The sequence below is a fragment of the Magnolia sinica genome, chromosome 7, assembly GCF_029962835.1.
Source record: "Magnolia sinica isolate HGM2019 chromosome 7, MsV1, whole genome shotgun sequence".
Taxonomy (NCBI): Eukaryota; Viridiplantae; Streptophyta; class Magnoliopsida; order Magnoliales; family Magnoliaceae; genus Magnolia; species Magnolia sinica.
In genome coordinates this window covers 13,374,049-13,396,842 of record NC_080579.1, presented here as the reverse complement: position 1 = coordinate 13,396,842, position 22,794 = coordinate 13,374,049, and the positions used below count along the sequence as shown (strand labels likewise).

Here is a 22,794-nt window from a genome sequence, read left to right as displayed (position 1 = left end):
AAAATCCAACATATCCAATTTAAAAGCACTCTACAATTAAACTAGAGGCTTGGCAAATGTTGTCAATAGGCTAATGAAATTCAAAATTGAGAATACGAGTCTCCCGATAGGCTTGGCCCCACCAATTTGAAATCTAGGCTGAATCAACCTAGGTCTAGTCCATGACCACACTCTACTTACCATATGCTCTCCTAGAAAACCTGGGTATCTAGGTTGAAGCCCCACCTTTTCCCTGTGTGCTTCTTACCTAACATGCATGCGTTTCGGCACCTGGCACGAATCTTACCTAACATACACACGTTTCAGCACCTGAAGTCTTACCTAACATGCAAATGCAAATGCATGCCGCCCATAGACGGCAACGTGTCACATGTGCAGTACCATACATTCCTAGTATAAGTATGTGTTGTGGAGTTTCAATGCTTTGCCAATTATATACTCTTGATAGGTGCTAGTGATTTATCTTTTGGTTTCGAATCGAATTACATATCAAGTGATCTACGGTGCCATGAAAGGTGCCTATCCGGCTTGTGCAATAGGTATAATTCCATATATTTTTTTAAAGGGGCTATTAGGCTGGTGGTCCTCTCTTGATGGACGCTTGATGATCTAAGTAGTCTCTTCTTCATTATCATATTGATGGTGCGAGACCCTTTTTCGCATCTTCTCTATGCCATCATCTCTGTGTTGTGTGTTATCATTTTTGCACTCCATTGGAATTATTTTTTGAGTTTTCTCAAGGCCACATGCATTTACAGCTGAGTGCATCTACATGCCAGTGCACATGCTAATTAACATGGCATAAATGTGAAAGATCTAAGCGGTTTATCATGTAGTCCACACTGTCCACATCACCTAGCACAAATAACTGGTAGTTTTGTATCAGGTGGACACAATATGTGGAACAAATGAATGGCTAGGAAAAACATGCACTGTGGCGTGCCTGTTACATGAGTGGACCACCTTGATTTTTTGGCCAGAATATTGGGTTAGCATGTCCCACTTGGACTGCTGGTATCCTCCGCATTGGCACATGCAGTGGTAGTCAAAATGAACCTTTGTTCATTTTATCATGGATATATCTGATTAATTGTGATTTGAGGTGCATCTTAATATATAGCAAAGTGTAGAAATGGTGTTGGTTGTAACAGCTTTATGAAGTTTGCCATTAAATTTTAAGGAACTATATGATATTTGTACGATACTTGGTATGCTATGTAGAACATTTAAGCGATCTAGGTGGGCCTCACCATGAATTATTTGGCATGAAATATTGGCATGAAATAGAGCCAGTTCGCTCATCGTAGGTGACCCATCAAAAGCAATATACCTGTGATGTGAACACACGTGCATGTGTGGCCCACCTGATGTGTGGATTGGCTTGATTGTCACGGTTGGGCACTTGGCAAAATGAAAGGATGAGAAGGTGCGTTTTTTCGGTACCTAATGCCCCTAATACCCACTATTTTTTCTCTCCAGCTGTAGAGATTATTATTAGTTTATTTATTTATTTAATCCATGTGACACGCTTTTAACATCTAATCCATCCAATAGATGCACTTCACCTTGATGACTTTACGAGTCAAAATTTCAGCTTATCCAATCATCAGATCGAGCACACATAGATTTGGATGCTTTTTGAGTGGTGTACATTGTTTTGGTGATGTGGCCCACCCGATGATTGGGGCAGCCTGAGTTTTGGTTTTTCTAATAATCACGTGGGGATGCATTTGTTGGATAGGTTGGATATCATGCATGCATCTAGTTTTGGATATATTCTACTCTGTGTATTCCATCCAATCCATTGATATGAAAGATCTACCTAAGATGATGGCACACTAGAAAATCAGGCAATTCTGAAATTAGGGGTGCTTAGTGCAAATCAATGGTGGGCATCTCTCTCCTAACTCTTCCTTCTTGCGTGGTCCACCTGAGTAATGGATTGGCATGATTTTTGGACCATGGCTAAATGAGGTATCATCATTTTTTTTTCAAAGGATATTAAATATATTGAACAATTTTTTTTTACAGCTTATGATTTGAGCGAGCCCCGCGATTTGGGCCCGCCTATTGAAGAGACAAAGGAGCACAATGACCCTAAAGAAAAGAAATATGCAAAAGCGCAAAAGGAGCAGCGATAATTAGCCTATTCGCAGGTTGCCCAGTCCCGTTCTATCTAAGAATAGAAGACCCCGAATCTTAGGGGAAGGTCTTCCAGCGTATAGAAATACCATCCACTTGACCCGCACATATATAACTAATATATTTGTATGTAGGTATACACACATCTAGTATATATGCATGTGTGCGTGTGTGTGTGTGTGTGTGTGCGCGTCACGGCTAAGGGTGGCATTGGGTCAGGCCACCTAATACAGCCTTGTCAGGCTAGGGCTTGGTGCCCTAAAGTACTTGACTTGAGCCCCGAGGTCAAATTTGAAATCTAGGCTCAGCATCCTAGCCGGATTGGCCCAGTGCCAATGATAAAAGTCTCGGGTGACCCTTTGGTTGGTTGCAATAATCAAGTGTCATCCTTATTGAAAGGGATGGATGATATAGGACTTTTATGTAGAGTTTAAGGGCACATTTTGAATTCCACGTCATGTTGCTATCATGAAAATTATTTATATCATGAGACTTTAATTATGTTATACTCTTTTTCTTACAGGATAGGCCCTAGCCCCGCTTGACCCTATATGGTCAGGGTGAGGACCAAGGCTTTCATAAACTAATGAGGAGCAGGGTTCAGGGGACTACGGGCTAGGACAGTTTCACTCCTAAAGTTGAACCACAACAGGCAAAGAAAATAGGCAGTTACATAAAATAAAAAATAAAAAATTAGCCTTTCATTTATTTTGTAGGTCATGGCCAACTTGAAAAATGGCCTGACTTTTATAGAATTAAACAGTGTAGTCCACCTGTTGGAAAGATCTAATCAAGCACATGTGTTCCATGTTTACATGTGTGCCCATCTTTGCCAGGCAGTGCTCCCATAGTATGTGGAATTACCACATTTTTTTAAAAATTTTTCAGAATCCATCGTCATGATATATAAGGGGCTGCTTCTTCTCTCTTTCTTTCTTTTCACACAAACCCACATGACATGGGCACTTGAACCCAGTTGAAAGGCAATTTGTCTACCACCGAGCCATGGAACCGGACCCATATTCATGATGTATAAGATTGTTTTAAGTTCAAATGTAATAATGATTATATTACTATAATAGCTGATTAGGTGTGTTTATGTCATGTATCTAATTTATTTTTTTCTATGAATTTATATTATCATCCATATTATTATTTGACTTAATGGTCTTTCAGGAATGGGCCACAAACATGGGACCCCAAGACGATCGTTGGTTGAGGTCATGGATTTGATCCCAAATCATCCAATTGTGGAAAAAGAAACCATTAGAACGGACTCAATTACCCTAATCAACCTTCATGTTAAGGTAACAAAGATTATGTATGTTTTTTTAGTAAGTTAAGATTAAAAAAGGAAAAAAGAAAAATGAAACATTCATTGTTACAACTTGGATTTGGAGTTCGGGAATTTAGTGAGCCCTCTCTCTAATGCAAGAGAAGGTGGGAAGGCGGTATTCTTCAACATCCCCCTCTCAGCCTCCATTCACTCTTCTTCTGATCAAATATTATCTTTGAAAGGGGACTTCAAGGTGGAGTTGATCAAGTTCTCTTCTCGATAGTCTATGCTAAATGTTCCAAAATTCTAAGGCGTTAGCTCTGGATGTCTTTGGTGGACCAAGCCTCTTCCAACCCAGGTCTGTAGGCGGCTTGTGGGGACTTCATCGCGGTTGTAGACCTATCTAAGAGGTTGGGCTGTTATAACCCTGACATTGGGAGCTCCAAAGAGTTTGCAGCAACCATTCACCAATATGGCCTTCTAGATGTGGGGTATTTTGGCAACAAATACACATGGTGTAATAATCAAGAAGGATCATCTAAGATTTGAACCAAATTGGATAGGGTAAAATTGAATATGGAATAGTCTACCACGACTACATGTGGAAGCTTGGCGTAGCTAAGGAATGAATGGTTATCCTAGTGGGGGGTGATTAGGACCAATTCAAATTTATTACTTTAACACACAATTTCTTACATAAACTAATGTCTATTTAAACTAAGTAAGACAATTAACTCTAAGGCTTCAAAGCTAATAGAGGGTCTAATCATATAGATTATAATCGGCATCCTAATCAAGCAACTAGTCTATAGACAATAGTGTACATGTGTGTTAGATGTGCAAAATATTTAATTTCTAGCATTCATAAATATAATTTCCAATCAATCATATAAAATTAATCAGAAAAGTGCTCAAATGATAATCTCAAACACAAGCATACACTACCAAAAATAGGGCAACACCGACGGTTAAAAACTATCAATCTTTTCCAATGGCTTTTAGTTATCAAAAGGGCCATTGGGGCGTCGGCAATGCTCGCTGACAGTTTAAAGCCGTCGGCAATGTAAACTATCATAACCATTGGCATTAGTGACGACTTCAAACCGTCGAGGAGCAACACCGATACTGTATTTCTTGACGGCTTGTTTGACCAATGCCAACGGTTAAAAGCAATCACATTGCTCATTTAAAAAGAAAAAAAAAAGAAAAGAAAATTTTATAAATTATTTAATGAAATAGAAGTGCTCCTCCATTATTCTCAAAGCACTAATAGTTGTAGTGCTCCTAATTGCATAGTTTCACCTAGAAGCTCCAATTGTTTAATTTCAGCTCTCCATTAACTTCAAAACACATTCCCTATGCTTCCATGAAAAAATCACATTGATAGTATGATGTAATCTATCTTCAATGCAACATTATGTTTTATGATTCCAAACCATGGATGGGAAATATGAGTAAGACCTAATGCAATTAGGAGAAATATAACTCGAACAATTACTGATACGCTTTCAAAAATTTCACCATACTAGCATAATAATAGAATGAATTCAGCAAAAAAAAAAATTGATAATATCCCAACAATTGCTGATAAGCTTTCAAAAATTCACCATGCTAACATGATAGTAGAATGAATTCAGCATTAAAATAACAATAATAATCTCCCAATAATTAACGATAAGCTTTCAAAAATTTCACATTACTAACATGATGATATTGTCTTTTCTTTTCATTTTTTTTTTTTTTTTTCGTTTTTTGTAGGTGGGGGGATGACGATGTGAAGAAGAAGAACCTACTTCATTGGTGGGGCCTTCCAAATGAGTGGTCTAGATCACCCCATGTCAATTTAGCTCTGAAGGAGATTAATGCTTTCCACGTCCAAACATGCCATTTCCTTCCTGCTGTGGAGTAAATGGTAGTACCTCACTAGAGATTTACAAATGGGGCAAACAGCTTTTTGCCTCAACCACATGTCAATGCAAGCCACATGAAACTGCAATCAAATTCCACATGTCAAGGAGTTTAATGCTTTCCACGTCCAAACATCCCATTTCCTTGCTGCTGTGGAGTAAATGGTAGTACCTCACTAGAGATTTACAGATGGGGCAAACAGATTTTTGCCTCAACCACATGTCAATGCAAGCCACATGAAACTGCAATCAAATTCCAGAGTTAAGAGGTTCGATCAAGTGACTTCAAAATCAAATGCCCAATCATGCAAAGAGTCTTGAAAGATAGCACTCGATTTCTTCGTGGATAGAAGAAAAACACGTTCGATGTGAAACTAACCCTCTACCATTTGAATTTCAGGCATCAACATTAAACAAGATATTAAACTGATGGAAATGGACTTGCCAACACACATTTTGTGGAACATCAAGGGCCCATCAGGTGGGCCTCGCCATGAAAATGACCTGATCTGAGAATCCAATCAGTCAATTGGCCAGGTGGGCTAGACATGCACTATGACAATGGATGGTTTCGAAGCGATGGACAATTAGCCAATTGTCCACATTCAACAAGTTCTGCCCACCTAGCGAGCTAGCGCCTAGTGTCCGCATTCAATAGACCCACCCAATGAGCTGGCCAGTCTAATTTCTGAAGGTAGGTCCCACATGGCCGTGCATGGAGCACATTGGTGGTCCCATGAACTAATGACAATTTGCTGCTAACTATTGTTTTAAGGTTCTTTAAAAGAGATATATTTTCAAACAGCCACTGTTAGAGATTTCAAAAATGTGTTTGATGTCAAAATCATCTAAATTGCAACAATCCAATTTAATATTAGAAGAAATGACCAAAGTGGTGATTGGGAGATTTAGTATTTGTGTGACAACAAAACCCCAAATTCCAATTCCATGAATTACAAGTTGGATGTACGTGAAATGATTATAATTTCAAATCCAGTGTTAACGTACTCAGGCCACTCTGATCTACATTGAATCTGAAAAATTCAAATTCAGAGTCCAAACATGGTCTAATCCATCAAATAATTAAGGACATCAGGAGGAAACTTGCCTGTTAGGATAGGTAGAAACCAAAAATGTAACGTTTCATCAGGAAAAGGAAACACGTGACCTATGAATTTTCATTGGCAACCTTCGGAAAAGCTTGCAATAATTAAGGAAGGCACGACATGTCATTAGCAATAACAATACTACTGTTGATATCACCAATATTAGAAGAAGATAGGGTGGTGATGGGAACTCAATCATTACGAAATAAAACAATGGAGTCGTTCAATACACATGCCCTAAGTCATTGAATTGAGCTTTTGCAAAGCCCACACTTGTACAAGACATCTATACATTGCACTTGTGCCAACAGAGGAGACAGGTGCAATATCCAACCATCCATCTGGTCATTCACCAGAAAATCAAGCCGATCGATGCATTCAGTAGGTGGGCGATGATAGTAACAGGCAGACGGCTTAGAAAAATTTACCCAAGTTTTTCACAGTTGTGCACTCGTTTCATAAACTATGGGCCACCTATCTAGTATTTGTTTCTTTGAACCATGGAGTACCTGTCTAGTGGACTGACCTGATTCTTGGGTTAGGTCATCCATATAGCAATATCCCTCTGATGGATGGATTGATATGATACCTATATCCATACGGGCAAATGTGTGATGCGTACATACATAAGCTATCCTTACACAGGCATGTACACTTTACAAAACTCCATTAAGCATATTCCTTCATAAGGAAACTAATTGCAATTAGTAGCCTTATGAAATCCTTCAACAATTAGTTCTTTGCATTGCAACAAAAAAGTGAAATGATGTGCAATCGGATACAACAATACTGTGGTTTTGGTCATAAAAAAGGCCCAAATTCAATGGTTACATGCAAAATGGGGTTGGTGCTGTTATTTCGGCCGGACCAATCCACTCTATGCCAGGGGCACTGTCGAAAATGGGACCTGATGTGAATAGGTTTCTACTTTCCTGGTTTTTCCACCCCAACCAATTACCACTTTGATGATTTGGAGTGCATCCCATCTGCTGCCAAATGCACAAAAACCCAAATGAATCCTTAGTTTATTGAGCTGATGTAGGATGAGAGTCCAACTAGAGCAGTTTGGGGTACTCTTGGAGGAAGAGATTCCTTTGGTACAAATATAGAGCAATATGTTTAAAAAAAAAAAAAAGAAAAAAAAGAAAAAAAAGAAAGGCTCTAGGCTACTGACCATAACGATTTATCTCGCAACCGTAGCTATTGTTAATTTCAAAAGAATTGGCAACGAAATTGCTACGGTTATATTCCGTAGCTAGTTAATTTAGCTACGAATCTTATTCGTAGCTTTTAATCCTTTTTGGAGAGTGAAACCTATAGGGGCATTCAGCAAAACCACCGGTAAAGGTCCCTGACCGCCAGTAAAGGCAAGTTTTCTTGTAGTAGACCATCTATCATGTGGTCCCACCTTTTGAGTGTCTGTCCCAATTAAAAGTCACAGTGGTAAAATGATCCTATGCATTTAATCATAGAAAATGAATGGTTCATATTTACCATAATATATAGGTCTGAACACTAACGTAAATTGTCCATCATGTTAGTTTTTTCTGTATTTATGTATGCACTCACACCTTCTATTTATTTGCGCACACACTCAACACCAGACAGTGGGATATCACCACAACAGGCAATCAAACCCATGACCTCGTGTTGAAACTCTTGTGAGTCTACCACCAGGGCATGAGTAAGGGACATGTGGGGCTTGTTATGGCAAAATCACTTTCATCAAGCTATACCTAATTATCAAAGCAATGGCTAGGAAAATGGATGGTCCATCTGGATTAAAATAATGTCTAGTCATTCATATGGACTGTCCATCATGTGGGGCTACATTTTGTTGCCCATTCCTTTTAAAGGTCGCTTTGATTAGGTGATCTTAGCCATTTGATCAATGGCTAGAAAATGGATAACCTGTACTTGTTACAAAGAGAAGGTTCTATCATTGATCTGGGTCATCCATTGTTTAGGCCTTCAATTTCTTTGATCATATATAACCTTTTGATTTTGACTGTCAAGAGATGATAAGATGGATAATTTATATTGTGCCCTCTTACAACATTATTGAGTGAGAAATGTTGGAAAGAGAGTGTATAAAGATGAGGTCAGATGTGATAGGGATATCATAACAAACTCCTTATATTCTCCTAAAAAGATTTCTTTCTATATTAGAGAGAAATTTTCTCGGTGCAAAGGCACCCTAAAAAGTAAAAACACCCTAGAAAAATCAACTAGAGAAATAATGAGAAAATGCTTTATCATCCACAAGGCTCTACTCTATGATATAAACGATTGATTGTATCAATTGGCTATTTAACCATGGATCAAAGGAGTGATTAGTCACTCTTGTAGTAGTTAGGTTGATCACTAGACTAGGGCTGTCAATTTTTAGTTTTACGATGATTCATAAAACTGTATAGATACCGTCAGATCTGGTGGACCTACCCATTCGAGCCTTTCATCTGTGTGGTTAGTCTACACCCTCTCTCTATCCGCGTGTGGCCCACATCCTTCGTCCCATGAAAAGCTTAGAATGCATACAGCATATTGTTATATGATAAACACTTACGCTTTGAAACTAGGTCATCTTTCAATGATCCCAACTGCTAATATGATGGGCCTTACCTTGGATGGTGGATTTACAAAACTAAAAACTAATGGTCATATTGAAATATCTCAATCCTTTTTTCTTTTTCTTTTTCTTTTTTTTTCTTTTTTTCCATTCTAGTCTTTCCATCTGAAAATGGACAGTTACCTTCAATTTGGAATAGGGTCAAAATTACTTAATCTGAGAGATTTTTGGTGCCCTCTACCTTCAGTGAGGTCCATCATATAGATGATTTTGGTCATTGATATCCAACGGCTGACATCCCAACACATCTTATGAGCTCTATAGTGCTAAAAGTGTAAGTCACTACACCCTTCACTCCATGTCTTACAAACCACTTGGATTTAGAGCTGTACATGAGTCGAACCGAGTCGAGCTTGGCCTAGCTCGGCTCAACTAGGCCAGCAGGCTACCCCATCTTGAACTCGATTTGCCTCGGTCCTCGAGCCTGACTGGCCAGCTCAGCTCGGCTCAGTTAGCAGCCCAAGCCGAGGTCGAGCTTGATCTTTCGAACCGTATATATATGTGTACGTGTGTGTGTGTAATATAATATATAACTTATTTAAATATATAAATATATACAAAATATTTATATAGAGTGAACCCGATCCCAATCGAATCGATTCGAACCAATTCAAGTTCTAAGTCAAGTCGAGTCGATTTTGGTCTAGCTCGGACTCGACTCGAAATCTTTTTGAGCTAAAAAAATCAACTCGACTCAGCTGGAACACAGTTTCAAACCGAGCTGAGTCGAGCTTTTCGGAATCGAGTCAAGCAAGTTAACCGAGGTAACTCGGTTCATGTACAACTCTACTTGGATTACATAAATAATTGAATTCATCATATTCATCTGAGAAGGGCCATACATATCCAATTTCATCATTTCTTTCATAGATAAGTTAGGTAAGACCCAATCTCTAATGTTTTTAAATATGATTTAGTCAATTTGGGTTTTGATGGAAGATCTAGGCCAGGACATGCCATTTAGGCCCATTAAATAAAAGGACCAATGGCCACCCTGTGCAACCCAACCTGACCCACAGAAGGGCCATACGTATCCAATTTGAAAACACTTTACATTTGAACTAGGGGCTAGGCTGAAGGGAAATCAAACATTTCAATAGGAGTGGCCCAGTAGGCCCTTTCCCACTGGTTCATCTAGGCTGATCCGACCCGGGCCATGACTGCTCTAGGCTTGACCCACAGTTTGATCCTTTCACCATGTGCTCTCCTCGCAAAACCACGGGTGCTTTGCCATGCAAGAGTAGCTTCGGCCTAGTGTCTAATCTTACCTAACCTGCATGCACCCGTCAGCTGCAACGTGTCATATGCACATTGTGCATCCACGACGGTATAAATACACACTATGGCATTTCAATGCTTCCACAATTAAATACTCTTGCAAGTGACTAATGATAATTTCTTTAGTTTCGAATTGAATTACATATCAAGGGATCCCCGGTGCCATGACCGGCACCTTTGAGCTTGTACAAGAGGTAATTCCATATAATTTTTTATAGGCCCACTGGTCGAGTGGCCCATAATCAAGGAGTCCATTCTTTAATATCATGTTGATTGTATGAGACCACCATTTTGTCCGCATCTCATATTCTCCATGTTATTATTATTATGTTTGATTTCATTCAAATCATTTTTAGAGTTTTAGTAAGGACACATCATCTACATGTCAGTACACATGCTAATCTGGAAATCCAAGCAGTCTATCAAGTGGGCCACGTTGTTTAGATCACTTTGCCAAAAAAATTACAAGAGACGGAGTCTTACTAATTCGAACAAGCCTCAAATCTACTTCACAAGCCCTAGATATGCCCTTGAACCCTTAGGGATGAATTCGAAAGCCCTAATACACCTCCTCCGTACTCTAATCCTGATTAGACAGGATATATATACTATCACAACCGGAATATGAAACAAAACTCACACTTACACAACTCTGCGTGCGCGCTCGATGAGACCTTCGATGGCATCGACAAGCCATTGAGGATATGCCGATGGCATCGAACTCCTTAATGCCATCGAGGATATGTCGATGGCGTCGACTTCAATGCCATCGAGAAGCAACACTTAAAGCGTTCCAGCAACCAACATTGATTTTTCCGGATTTTCTCGATGGGATCGAGCATCTATCGATGGCATCGAGTGGTTTGTTGATGGCATCGACAAACCCCTGTTACTGACAGATTTAAGACATCAACAACAAAATCAACCGTGGAGGTTCTTTGAGAAGTAATTCTAGGCTGAACCCCACACCATCGTTGTAAGTGCATGCCTGCTCCATCGATTATATTGAGTTTTTACTGTTACATTTGTAAGTAATGTTAAAGTTTATGTGCACATGTTGCTCATTGAAAATCAGTTCACAACAAGCATTCCAAAATGGGATTTGGAAGGCAAATGGAAAGAACACAACCTCTTCATTACAGTAAAAAGGACTCAAAATCCACAGTGAGAATACAATGCATGTCTCACCTTCTCTCAATCTGCAAATATACATGGTTAGTCTCCTAGCAAAGCTAGAACACTACAAAAAGAATCAGGAATGGAACTTTTCCAACTTCCTTTGAGCGATTTCCTTCAGAGCACTACCATGGTATGAAAGAATAACGTCTCTTAAAGCCCTCTTTGGCTGTATGAAATCAGCGGTTGCAGTTGCATAAATGCAGAATGGATTCGATATTTTTGGTAAAAATGCAAGTCTCATCAAAATGTTTCAAATGGAAATTTTGTTTTAGAGTGCTTACTACTAACCAATCCTTTTCTTCTGCGGAATGGATTTCGTTTTCTTCCGTTGTTGCTGATATCAGACCATGCAAACCTTCTTGACCTGTGGACCTTTAATCGAACTGCTGAAACCTTCCGGGCCACCGCCTGCCAAATCATCTGAACCGCATCTTCCTTCTTCGATGGATACTGAAATTCAAAGTGACGCTCGATTTCTTTCATCCTTTCCCACATTTTGGTCCACTCGGCCTCTCCAATGCTCCTAATCAGGTTTATGAGGAACCCCTTTTTGAGAGCTTCTGAAGTGCGAACAAAGATGCAGAATTTAGAGTAGTCCAGAACGTCTTCGTAAGGGAGCTCAATCTCATCGCTGATGATGACTGGGACACAGTGACTAGCGATCGCGTCGAATAGACGGTTGGATGATGGGGTGTCACCCGCGATGTTGAGGCAGAATTTTGACGAGTGCATCCCCTTGCTTGCATTTTTGATGCCGTCCCGGCTCACACTTCCAAAGGTGAAATGCACATCCTTTTCATTTTTGAGAAGATAGAACAGCTCTTGTCGAATGAACCCGCCCTGAAGATAAAACCCAGGTCAAGAATAAGCAAAAACTGAATGGATACAGTAACAGAAACAATAAGAAAGGTAGAAAGAATCGAACACTCCAAAAATCATACTTCACCGTTATTTGAATTTTTTCGAATTCCAAGGTAAGAAAATCAACAACGCCATTCAGTCAGTGTTAGTTTGTTACAAATTTCAGAGTCTGTAGGATCATTCATAGTTAATATGAGCATGGGCCCACCAGTACTGAAACTGAAATCAAACCAATGAAAGCGTTCTTGGACAAATCACTTTTTGATAATCCGAAGATTCGCGAATGTATCTCTTCGAATCATAAGAACGAATGTTCTCACCTTCATGAAACAGCAACATGGATTTGGATAGCAAGAAACAGAGAAAACCCACCCAAACAGTCCCCCAAGTGAAAGAGGAAGGATGAGGGGAAGGGAAATTCAAGGAAATAAGATGTCCAAACACTCCAGAACCCACCCAAGAAGAAAAGGAAATGGCTAGAATGAACTCCTACATGAAGAATAGAAACTGCATTGGGGGGATTCCATTTTCTAGCCTTTTCTGCCACAAATCACAAGTGGGTTGTGTATAGGAAGTTCCCTACAGTATCTCTTTTCTTTCTTCTTTTCTTCATCTATGGAGGCTTCTGTCAGAGTCCGTTCTGCATCAAATCCACCAAGTCACAGAAGGTAAAAGCAAAGGAGAGATTGATCATGGCCGTTGATACAAGCTGGCAACATTCTGATCAGTAACCCAATGCAGATTCTATCTCAACCAGGTATGGACAATGGAGACTTTAGTTGTAATATGAATTTATAGAATCAAGAACTGCAATAAATCAAAAAGTAGCCCTTTGATCAACTGGCCATGTGAATGCACAGTTGCAATGACGTTTTAACCAAAGATTCATAAGTAGGATATGATACCTTGTTTGGTAGAAATCTTGTATCGAGGTGGATCTAGAAGAGAACATTAGCTAGGCGATGGCTTTGCTAAAGCTTCAAGAAGAGAAATTACAAATTGAAAATACAAGCAGGAATCAAGGGGCATGCATAGTTTGGGTGCCACTTGGAAATGATTTCATCTCATTTTAGTTAATCATAAACATGTATTAGGGCACATTTAGTTGCCGTAAACATATGAAATTTCATGATATGTAATGATTGATCAAGGTAATTTTGTGGATAATACATGAAATTTCATGATATTTGGTGCAACCAAACACACTTGGAGATCATGAAAGTTGGTTATCAAGATTATTTTTAATCCATACCAAAAAGAAACATGATCTCTAATACATAACTACACTGAACTAAAATAAGATGAACTCATTTTTAAGAGGCACACAAAGAGGGTCTCAGGATTATTATAATTAGAGGCTTGCTATGGGGATGCATGTTTTTGTATCTCTGCCCATGTATGCACCGGTGAATGTGATATGGCATGCTTGTGCAAGATCCGACTTGTTCATCAGGTGGTCAGACTTCATGGTCACAAGCCCAATAAATAGTCTGGTTAAGGCCACTATGTAGCCTACGTGCAGCTAGAAAAATATTGTTTTGGCCATCCATTTGTTTGATACATTGTGGCCCACCTAGTGAGTTTACCTGAATTTTTTGTGGCCCACCTGTGAGTGACTAGGATCTAGCACATGAGTACCATGTTCAGCGAACCTCTTATGGTCAGCAACCCTTTAATAGATGTTCATGACGGATCATGATCATCAATCCACTTCCCATGATTGTCAATCCATTGCTAATTCAGATTCTTGTGACAATCGATTCAAAAAAAAAGAATTGAAGTTTAAGGTTGCATTTGGATGCACCATTCAATCACATTGCAACAATTTGCTCGTTTAAGTGGAAATGACCAGATTGCAGTTACATTTTTGGTAACTATGTCGGGAAAAAGGGTGCGCTCAGTCCAGGCTGCAAAAAAGATGATTCTGGAATTATGGGATTTATACTCTTTATAGAATCTAAAATTCATGAAGTGATACTTATGAGGATGTGAGTGTGTGCTTTCTTTCAAATGCAATTCGGAAATTCAATAAGAGTAGAACTTCCAAAATCACAAATTATTTTTCTTCAATACTAAAATGGCCATGACCACAACCCAAGCTGCAAATTGCAATTATGTCATTTGTTCGGTCCCACCTGATGGAACCAGCTATCACATTTCAATTCGATAATGCATCCAAACAGAGCATAAATCCATCGAAAGCAACCAAAATTAAATCAGTACATGAGAAAGAAATATTGAAACAATGGGAACGATGCAGTAGTACTCACATCCTTCCTGTAAATGGCTCCTTGGAAATATAGCAACGTCGGCCGGCTATTGAATCCAGCAATGTCATTGATGATTGTATGGATCACATGCTTGTAAGGCGCAATGACATCCTTCTCAACATTAGCTATGTTCGGAGGATACCTCCCAAAATCAGAGAGGATTAATATGGCGGGCCACAACGTCTTCCTGGCTTCCAACATGCTGTTGGGATGATGTGCTAAGATGACATGATCACGTCCACCCGATCTCTTCCATTCCTCCTGGGCGATCAAAAATTGAACCAGCTTCGCTTGTAGAAAATTGTTCCTGCTGATCTTTTCCAATTGCGTCACCTTTGAATGTCGATTGTAACTCAGCGAAGAAAAGAACGGGACGAAAACAACATCGGCTTCAGTAGAATTCTCAACTCTGATCGCGCTACATGGGCCAGGCCAGTTGGCAAACTGAGAAGATAGAAGGTCTAATGTAAGCCAGTACTCAATGCTATGTTGCAAATTCAATCCGCCGGGATAGTGCGGGACTTCTGATTGAAGATCTGGCCAAACACTACCGTTCCCGCCTTTCCAATCCAACATCCCAAAATGGAATTCGGGTGGCAAATCGTACATGAAAACTTTCAGGACCGCCTTATTCGGATTGCATTTCTTGAACTCCTCGTCTTCCTGACCATTGTCTTCTTCATTGGTGGAGAATAAGGATGAAGCAGCCAATGGCTGAACTTTCTTTGGATTGTGGGATGAGGAATTCCCGTCATCGATCACAGCAAAGAGCTTTGCATTGGATAAGAAGTTGTGGTCGATGAAATTCGGGTGGCCGGCGGATCGTAGGAAGAAGAACCAGGAGAAGGTAATCAGGAAAGCCAGGATCGTGAAGAAAAAGAAGATGGATTTTTGAGACAAAATTCCAGTAGGCCGTGGGTTCCTTTCGGCCATTGCTGGAACTACTTAGCACTGATTCTGCATATTCATTACAAAATCAAATAAACCAAAATGCTTCATCAAATGAAAATCAAAAGAAAACATCATTCAATCCAAAACCAACAGAAACATTCCAAAAATCCTATTTTGATCCAAACAAGATTCATAAGGATTAGAAACCACATGAATCGCTAACTCAGTCATGAGAATTTCCAATGTCAAAATTCCAAAAGAAAAAGCATCAAAGTGGAATTAAAACAGAACCAAAGAAATTAGAAAATCAAAGCGAATGAAACCAACCCAAAATAATATCCAACCAAAAACTAAAATCCATCGAAGAAAACAATTAAAAAAAAAGAAAAAAAAAAAGGGTAAGATGAAATCTAAAAACAGCAGGACTCTATGAACAATGACATTGTCTTCAAATCAATTAATGCAAAAGAACAGAACAGAAAGATCACAAAATTCAAATCCCAAACAAACCCCACAAAAAATCCATAAAAAAATAGGAAAAAAAAAAAAAGATTAAAAAAAATGAAATCTAAAAACAGCGGGATTGTATGAACAATGATATTGTCTACATATCAAGCAATGGAAAAGAAGAGAGCCATGACGAATAGAGATTAACAAATGCAAATTCCAAACAAACCCAACAAAAATCAAATCAAATCTCAACAACCCATGAAAAAAAAATCAATCAAAAGGGTGGAGAAAAGGATGGAATGGAATCTGAAAACGAGCCAAAAGAAAAGAAAGAAGAACAAAACGTACAGATGGCGGGAGCTGAACGGGTCTTCTTAAGCTACACGCGCGTAGGGTCATAACCAATCTAGAGGCAAGTACACGTGCCAATATATCACACGAGTGGACGATCCCATCTTTCCATCAGGTGGGGGAACAATGTTTAAAGATCGGGTCGTTTCAATCGTAAGGTGGCTGTCGCTGCCTAGTTTCTATCAAGAAGATATTAGTGTGGCCCACCTGATAGAGAGATCGGACCTCACATTCGTGTGTAAAATAGGGACCTGACTTCGATGGAACCCTAACTGTGGGGCCCACATTGATGTGTGTTCCTTAAATCAAAGCCGTCCATCCTTTTTGACAGTTTATTTTAGTGCAAGATCCAAAAATTGAAGCAGATTCAGATCTCAGGTGGACCACACGATCAGAAATAGTGGTGATTGAATACCCACCATTAAAAACTTATTTTAGGCCAAAGTAATGTTTATTTACCATCCAACCTGTTGATAAGGTCACAAAGACCTGGATGAAGGGACCACATGAATATCAGCTCGATTCAAAACTTTTGTAGTCCACTAGAAGCTTTTAATGGTCGAACACCAGTGTTTTCTGTGCTGTGGTCCACCTGAGATTTAGATCTGCTTCATTTTTGGGATCATGTGAGCTATCAAAACGGACGGACGGTGTGGATGTAAGACACACATATCAAGGTGGGCCCCACAGTCAGGTATCCACCAAAACTGCATAGGTAAAAAAACGAAGAATGAGCATGAACGAATATCCTGAACGGTCGAATTGGTGGATTGCAAGGGACGGTTAAAATAAAAGATTTAACGATCTTTGTTCAATAAAAAAAGATATCCGTTAATCAAAATATAGAACTATCCAATCATTCTAAGTTAATCCTTTGACCGATCTAGAGCGATCCCAGAAATTTAAACGGTTTATATATATATATATATATATATATATATATATATATATATATATATATATATATATATATATATAACTCCAAGTACGTGAGTTTGAGCTATCACGCTCTTCCGCAGCATCAAATAATACATTGATGTGGTTATCTCTGCATTTAGCGACAAATCTCGGGACCGATAATTTCTCGGGAGATTTACCGTCTTTCTCGCGATATTATCAATAAAATATAGCTTCAAATAAAATATAAAAATTCTATTATAAATGACTAAATAATGTTACAATATTGAATAATTTTAACACTAATTAATTTTCCTGAAATTTTGCGATAATTTGTTATAAAATGGCAAAAAAATTAGTCAAAATAACGATATATTTTAAAATCTCGGCGCGTGACTGCCGTGAGGGAGCAGGGGCACGGGATCTCATGCTGCGATTCTCGGGAACGAGTCAGGTGCTATCTGGGAACCTGTGCTGGTGTTTCCCTGACCGTGGGGGCCACCTTGATGTATGTATTCTATATCCACGCCGTCCATAAGTTCTCCCATATCATTTATGGCGTGATACCAGAAACTGAAGCAGATCTAAATATCAATGGACCACACAACAGGGAAATATTGGTCAGTGTCCATTAAAAACTTCTTGTGGGCCACGAGTTTTGGACGAAGCTGATATTTGTTTTTTACATTCATCCATGTATGTGTGACTTTATCAACAGGTTCGATGGAAAATAAAAATTACAGTGAGCCTCGGAAGTTTTTAACGGTGGGCGTTCAATGACCATTGGCTCCTGTGGTGTGGTCCACTTGAGATTTGGATATACTTCGGCCTTTTTAGAATATCTTCAAATGATATGAAAAAACTGATGAACGGCGTTGATAGGAAATACATAAATCACAAGTTGGGCCCCACGGTCAGGGAAATACCCACTAATGTTAGGGGGCGTGGATTGGGTAATACTCTCACAAGGTAGCTAGAGACGACCTCGCAGCATTGTGAGGCCCACCATGACATGTGTTTTGTCTGGACGCGGATTGCGTCCTACCCGCGATCGTCTTTGGCCACGAACGGCCAGATCTGTGGGGCCCACGAGGATGTATTTGTTTTATATATGGTGCCCATCCCTTTCCTCCTATCATTTTAAGAAAAAATGATATGAGACTAAATTAAGGTAGTTCCAACACTCCTGCGGACCATAACATAGATGACTCTTACATTTAACATAACTTGTATCTAATGCTTTAATGCATTAACGCAACCTAAGCTTATTATTTAGTGTGGTCCACCTTGAGCAATGGATTTGCCTAATTTTTTATTTTTTTTCTCATAAATTAAAATCATAAGAGAAGGGCGAACGGATAGAATTGTACACGACTCGAACCCAGTTAAGCTTGGCCCAGCTCAGCTAGCAAGCTACCCAACTCAGTCCTTGAGCTTGACTTGCCATCTCAACTCAGCTTGGTCAGCAACTTAGGCCAGCTGAGCTCGATCTTTTGAGCCGAGTTCAAATTCCACCTAATAGTTGAATTCCAGTTTAGATTTTAAAAATTTTGATGTATATAATATATAATATATATTATAATGGGAAAAGGTTTTATGCCATCAAGCTCATGGGAACTTCTCATGAGGTTGAACTGTGTGGGCCCCACCATGATGTATGTCGAACATCAACATCGTGCATTTGATGGGTCCCCTTTAAATTATGAGATATCCCAAAAATCAGCCATATACAAAACTCAGGTGGGCCATACCATCTAAAATCATGTGAAGTCATGCTTAAAACATATAAAAGCACTTGACGGGGTCACCTGAAATTTGGATGCGTCTGAAACTTAGTTTGACCCCTCATTCAAGTGGGACACACATAATGGATAGACTGGATATGTGAACCATATCTCCATGGGCCCAACAATGATTATGAATGTTTTAATAGAGGGCAACCCCTCTCGACTTTTGTATGTGGTGTGGCCACACAAGTCACAGATTGACTTGATTTTTAAGCCCTAGGCCCACCATGGAATGATGCATCTAACTGATGGTGTTGATGTCATCATAGTGGGCCCACACAACTCAACCTCATGGGAAATTCCCGTGACTTCGACTGCATAGAAACTTTTCCCTATTATAATATTTATAATATATAATTTATAATTTATAATATTTATAAAATATTTATATTAAGTGAATTCAATCCGAGTCGAATCGATTCAAACTGAATCAAGTTTCAAGTCGAGTCGAGCTCAATTTAGATTGGACTCATTTCAAAAAAATTTCAAGCTCCAAAAATCAACTTGAACACAGTTTCGAGTGGAACCTTTCTAAGTAGAGGTGTACACGAGCTGAGCTAGCTCGGTTAGCTTGCTTGACTTGACTTGAAAAGGCTCGATTCGACTTGCTTTGAAGCTGAGTTCAATCTTAGTCGAGCTGATTTTTTTAGCTCAAAAATGAGTTCAAGCCGAGTTCGAGCTAGCCCCAGCTCGACTCAATTAGGATGGAACCCAGCTCGAATCGAACTCGAATTGAACTAGCTTGGTGACTAGGTTGAACCAGTTGACATATAATTAATAATCAGGGCCCACCCTGAAAAGGCTCCATTGGAAAACCAACCCTCCCAGCAGTTTGCCCCCTTCCTCTGAAAGAATGGGAAAATGATTTGTAAAAATAGATGGACGGCGTGGATAAAGCACAAACATTACAGTGGGGAAGGGGAAAATGATTTCTAAAAATAGATGGACGGCATAGATAAAGCACATACATTACAGTGGGACCATAGCGCCCCATAGAGGACCGTCCATCCCAAGCTCGGTCCTGTTTGGGTAGTAACTAACCCCCGCCAGCTGTTACCCAGGAAACATCAATTCCGCTCCCGCGATTCTCGGATTTCATTTTCAAACACGCGTGGGTTTGGGTCTTTGAGTCTTTCGGTGGACGCGGGCTCTGAGGGAGCTCCGGCGCGAGTGCACCCTTATGTCACTCGCCTCCCACACGTGGCAACATAGAACATGTGTAAAAGATCCAACCTGCTTATCTGCCCTTTAATTGCATCTACATCCCTTTTATCCGAGAATCAGGCACATAAACAAATCGGATTGGGCACATGCATATATGGACGGCCATTCTATTTCTCTTAACCGTTCATTTCATGTATGCTCCTGGTTCTTGATCAGATGGGCCTAATTTTTATCATATTGTAATTAGGCAGCATGCCCCATGCAATGATCGGTTTAGACACTTTTGAAATTGCCAACGTTGACAGGTGAATGCGAAAAACTGCACTCATGGAGTTTCCTATGGGATGGTCCACCTGATAATTGGATATGCTTTATTTTTAGGATATTGCCCTAAAATCATATTGAAAATCGGATGGACGGTGTTGAGAAAGAATGCGTAAATCAAGGTGGGCCCCGCGGTAAGGGCCGCACATCTTGTGTGAGGCCGGGGTCTCACCTAAACGGCTCCCGACTCTACCTAGACAAGCATACGCGTAGCAGTAATTAAGCACGTGTGCACATATGGCACACTCATAAATTAATGTAGAAAATCATAGATTACTTTAAGGGCGTGTTTGGGCGGTGGGATTAGAAGACATTCTAACTATTACTCATGGCAGGGATTGTCCCCTGTTATGGGATAAGATTAATTCCATACTTTGTTAGTAATACGGTGGTACATTGAATGGATATACCTACCATCATTTGAAATTATTGAGAATAACACATACGTGTTATATCTAAACCGTTCATTTGTTTTGTAACCTCATTTTATGGCATGGGCCTAAAAATGAGGTAAATCCAAAACTTATGTGGCCCTAAAGAAGTTTTCAATGGTAAGTATTCAATCCCCATTGCTTTCTATAGTGGGGTCCACTTGAGCCCATGCTCTAAAATAATCTCAAAAAATGGGTGGACGGTGTGGATATAGCCCATACATCAAGGTGGGACCTACACAACTTGCTAAAATTGAGTGAAATTGGTAGTGACCCAATGCAGTTCCATCTCTTCTAATTCCAGGCTTTTCCATTCTTCCCAAACATGGAGTGGAATTGACAGAGGACAAAATCCCATCCCACTTAATCCCTCCTAATCCCACTGCCCAAACACGCCCTAAGATGTACAGTAATATCTAAACATTGAACATGTAAATTTATGTGGATGGTCTCACTAATGACACATTTATATATAAGTGGACAGCCTAGCTGAAATAGGCCCATCTACCTAAGAGATTCATTTTGCAAACTAAAATCCTAAACCCAAAATTAGAATAGTAGAATTTGGAATTCTTAAAATTTATATAATGTTTATTTGCCATCCAACCCATTGGTAAGGTAAAAAAGAATTATGAAGGGAAAATACAGAGATCAGTGTGATCCAAAAAATTTGTAGCCTACCAAAAAAATAGTGGTCATTCACAACTTTTTCCAATGGTGGTCCACAGAGATTTGGATCTGCTTAAGTTTTAGGATAAGGTCCCGAAATTCGCTGAAAAAATGAATGGGAGGCATGGATATATAACACATTCATCAAGGTGGGCCCCATATGGTGAGGGTAACACCTAATCTGCTCCCATTACAGTGGTTCATGAACTATTGTTTCCTCCTAAAAATTCTCACATGTGCATCTACTTAAATAAGGAGGTGCTATATCAATTGAGTACTCCAAGACCATCGCTCCAACTCTCTCTTTCCCCTACACTTTTTCCACCGCAAGGTGCATCCCACACCCATCTCTTCTCTATAGATGCCAAAAGCCTCCTCCCCATTACTTTTTTTATGTTATTCTCTACATCAGAAATTGATGGAGCGTGATGGTTGGGAAGTTTGCAGTTGAAGCAATTTTCTGAGCTGGTATTATAAATACACTTTCTTTTCTGTTTTTTTTTCACACACGCACACACACTCCACACACTCACGCTGGAGGAATTTCAGCGCCTATGGGTACTCGAACCTTGACCGGGAGTTTAAGGTCCCATATTATAAATACACTTCAATGCTCTTAAATGCTAGAAAAGTAACAATGGTTTGGGACAATTGATCCAATTGATCTATCACCTTAGATTTTGAGATCACGACCATCTGATTACTCATCAAATGGATTGGTATGTTTTATTTAATCGCATCGATATATACATGCATGCCTGAGGGATCTTGCTATTACAGTATAGCCATATACGCATAACATTCTCCTTTGCTGAGTAGAGATTGAAGAGAAAGATTCTTTGATTAAAAGTGTAAAAGTCAAGCAAATATGTCATTTGAGAGGGATCAGGTCTGTTTCGTTGGGCCTTATTACAAAAAAATAATAATAAATTTTAAAGAAGACGTTTTCATTTCATCCTCAACATAGTACATCTTTTACAGTATTTCGGGCTTCCGCAAAGAGAAAAATGGACCTAGCGGAAGCCTATCATAAGAGGCTGAAAATAGGAAAAAAGAAAAAACAGAGGCTCTCGCTGAACACCCGCGGAAGATACAGACCCTTCCCCTAGCGGAGCTACCTACACTTAACCTGAAGCAGGAACTTTCCTGGGCGAGCATACTTCTTTATCCAAGAGAAAACCA

General features: G+C 39.5%; 1 protein-coding gene across 1 annotated transcript; it reads right to left on the bottom strand.

The window, feature by feature from the left end:
• Nucleotides 1-11,663: 11,663 nt before the first annotated feature.
• Nucleotides 11,664-16,550, bottom strand: LOC131251097 (probable arabinosyltransferase ARAD1). Its single transcript, XM_058251606.1, has 2 exons — nucleotides 14,649-16,550; nucleotides 11,664-12,357 (listed from the first exon to the last, which is right to left on the bottom strand). The coding sequence occupies exons 1-2, from the start codon at nucleotides 15,579-15,581 to the stop codon at nucleotides 11,758-11,760; spliced, it is 1,533 nt and encodes a 510-aa protein (XP_058107589.1). The 5' UTR covers nucleotides 15,582-16,550; the 3' UTR covers nucleotides 11,664-11,757.
• Nucleotides 16,551-22,794: the final 6,244 nt, after the last annotated feature.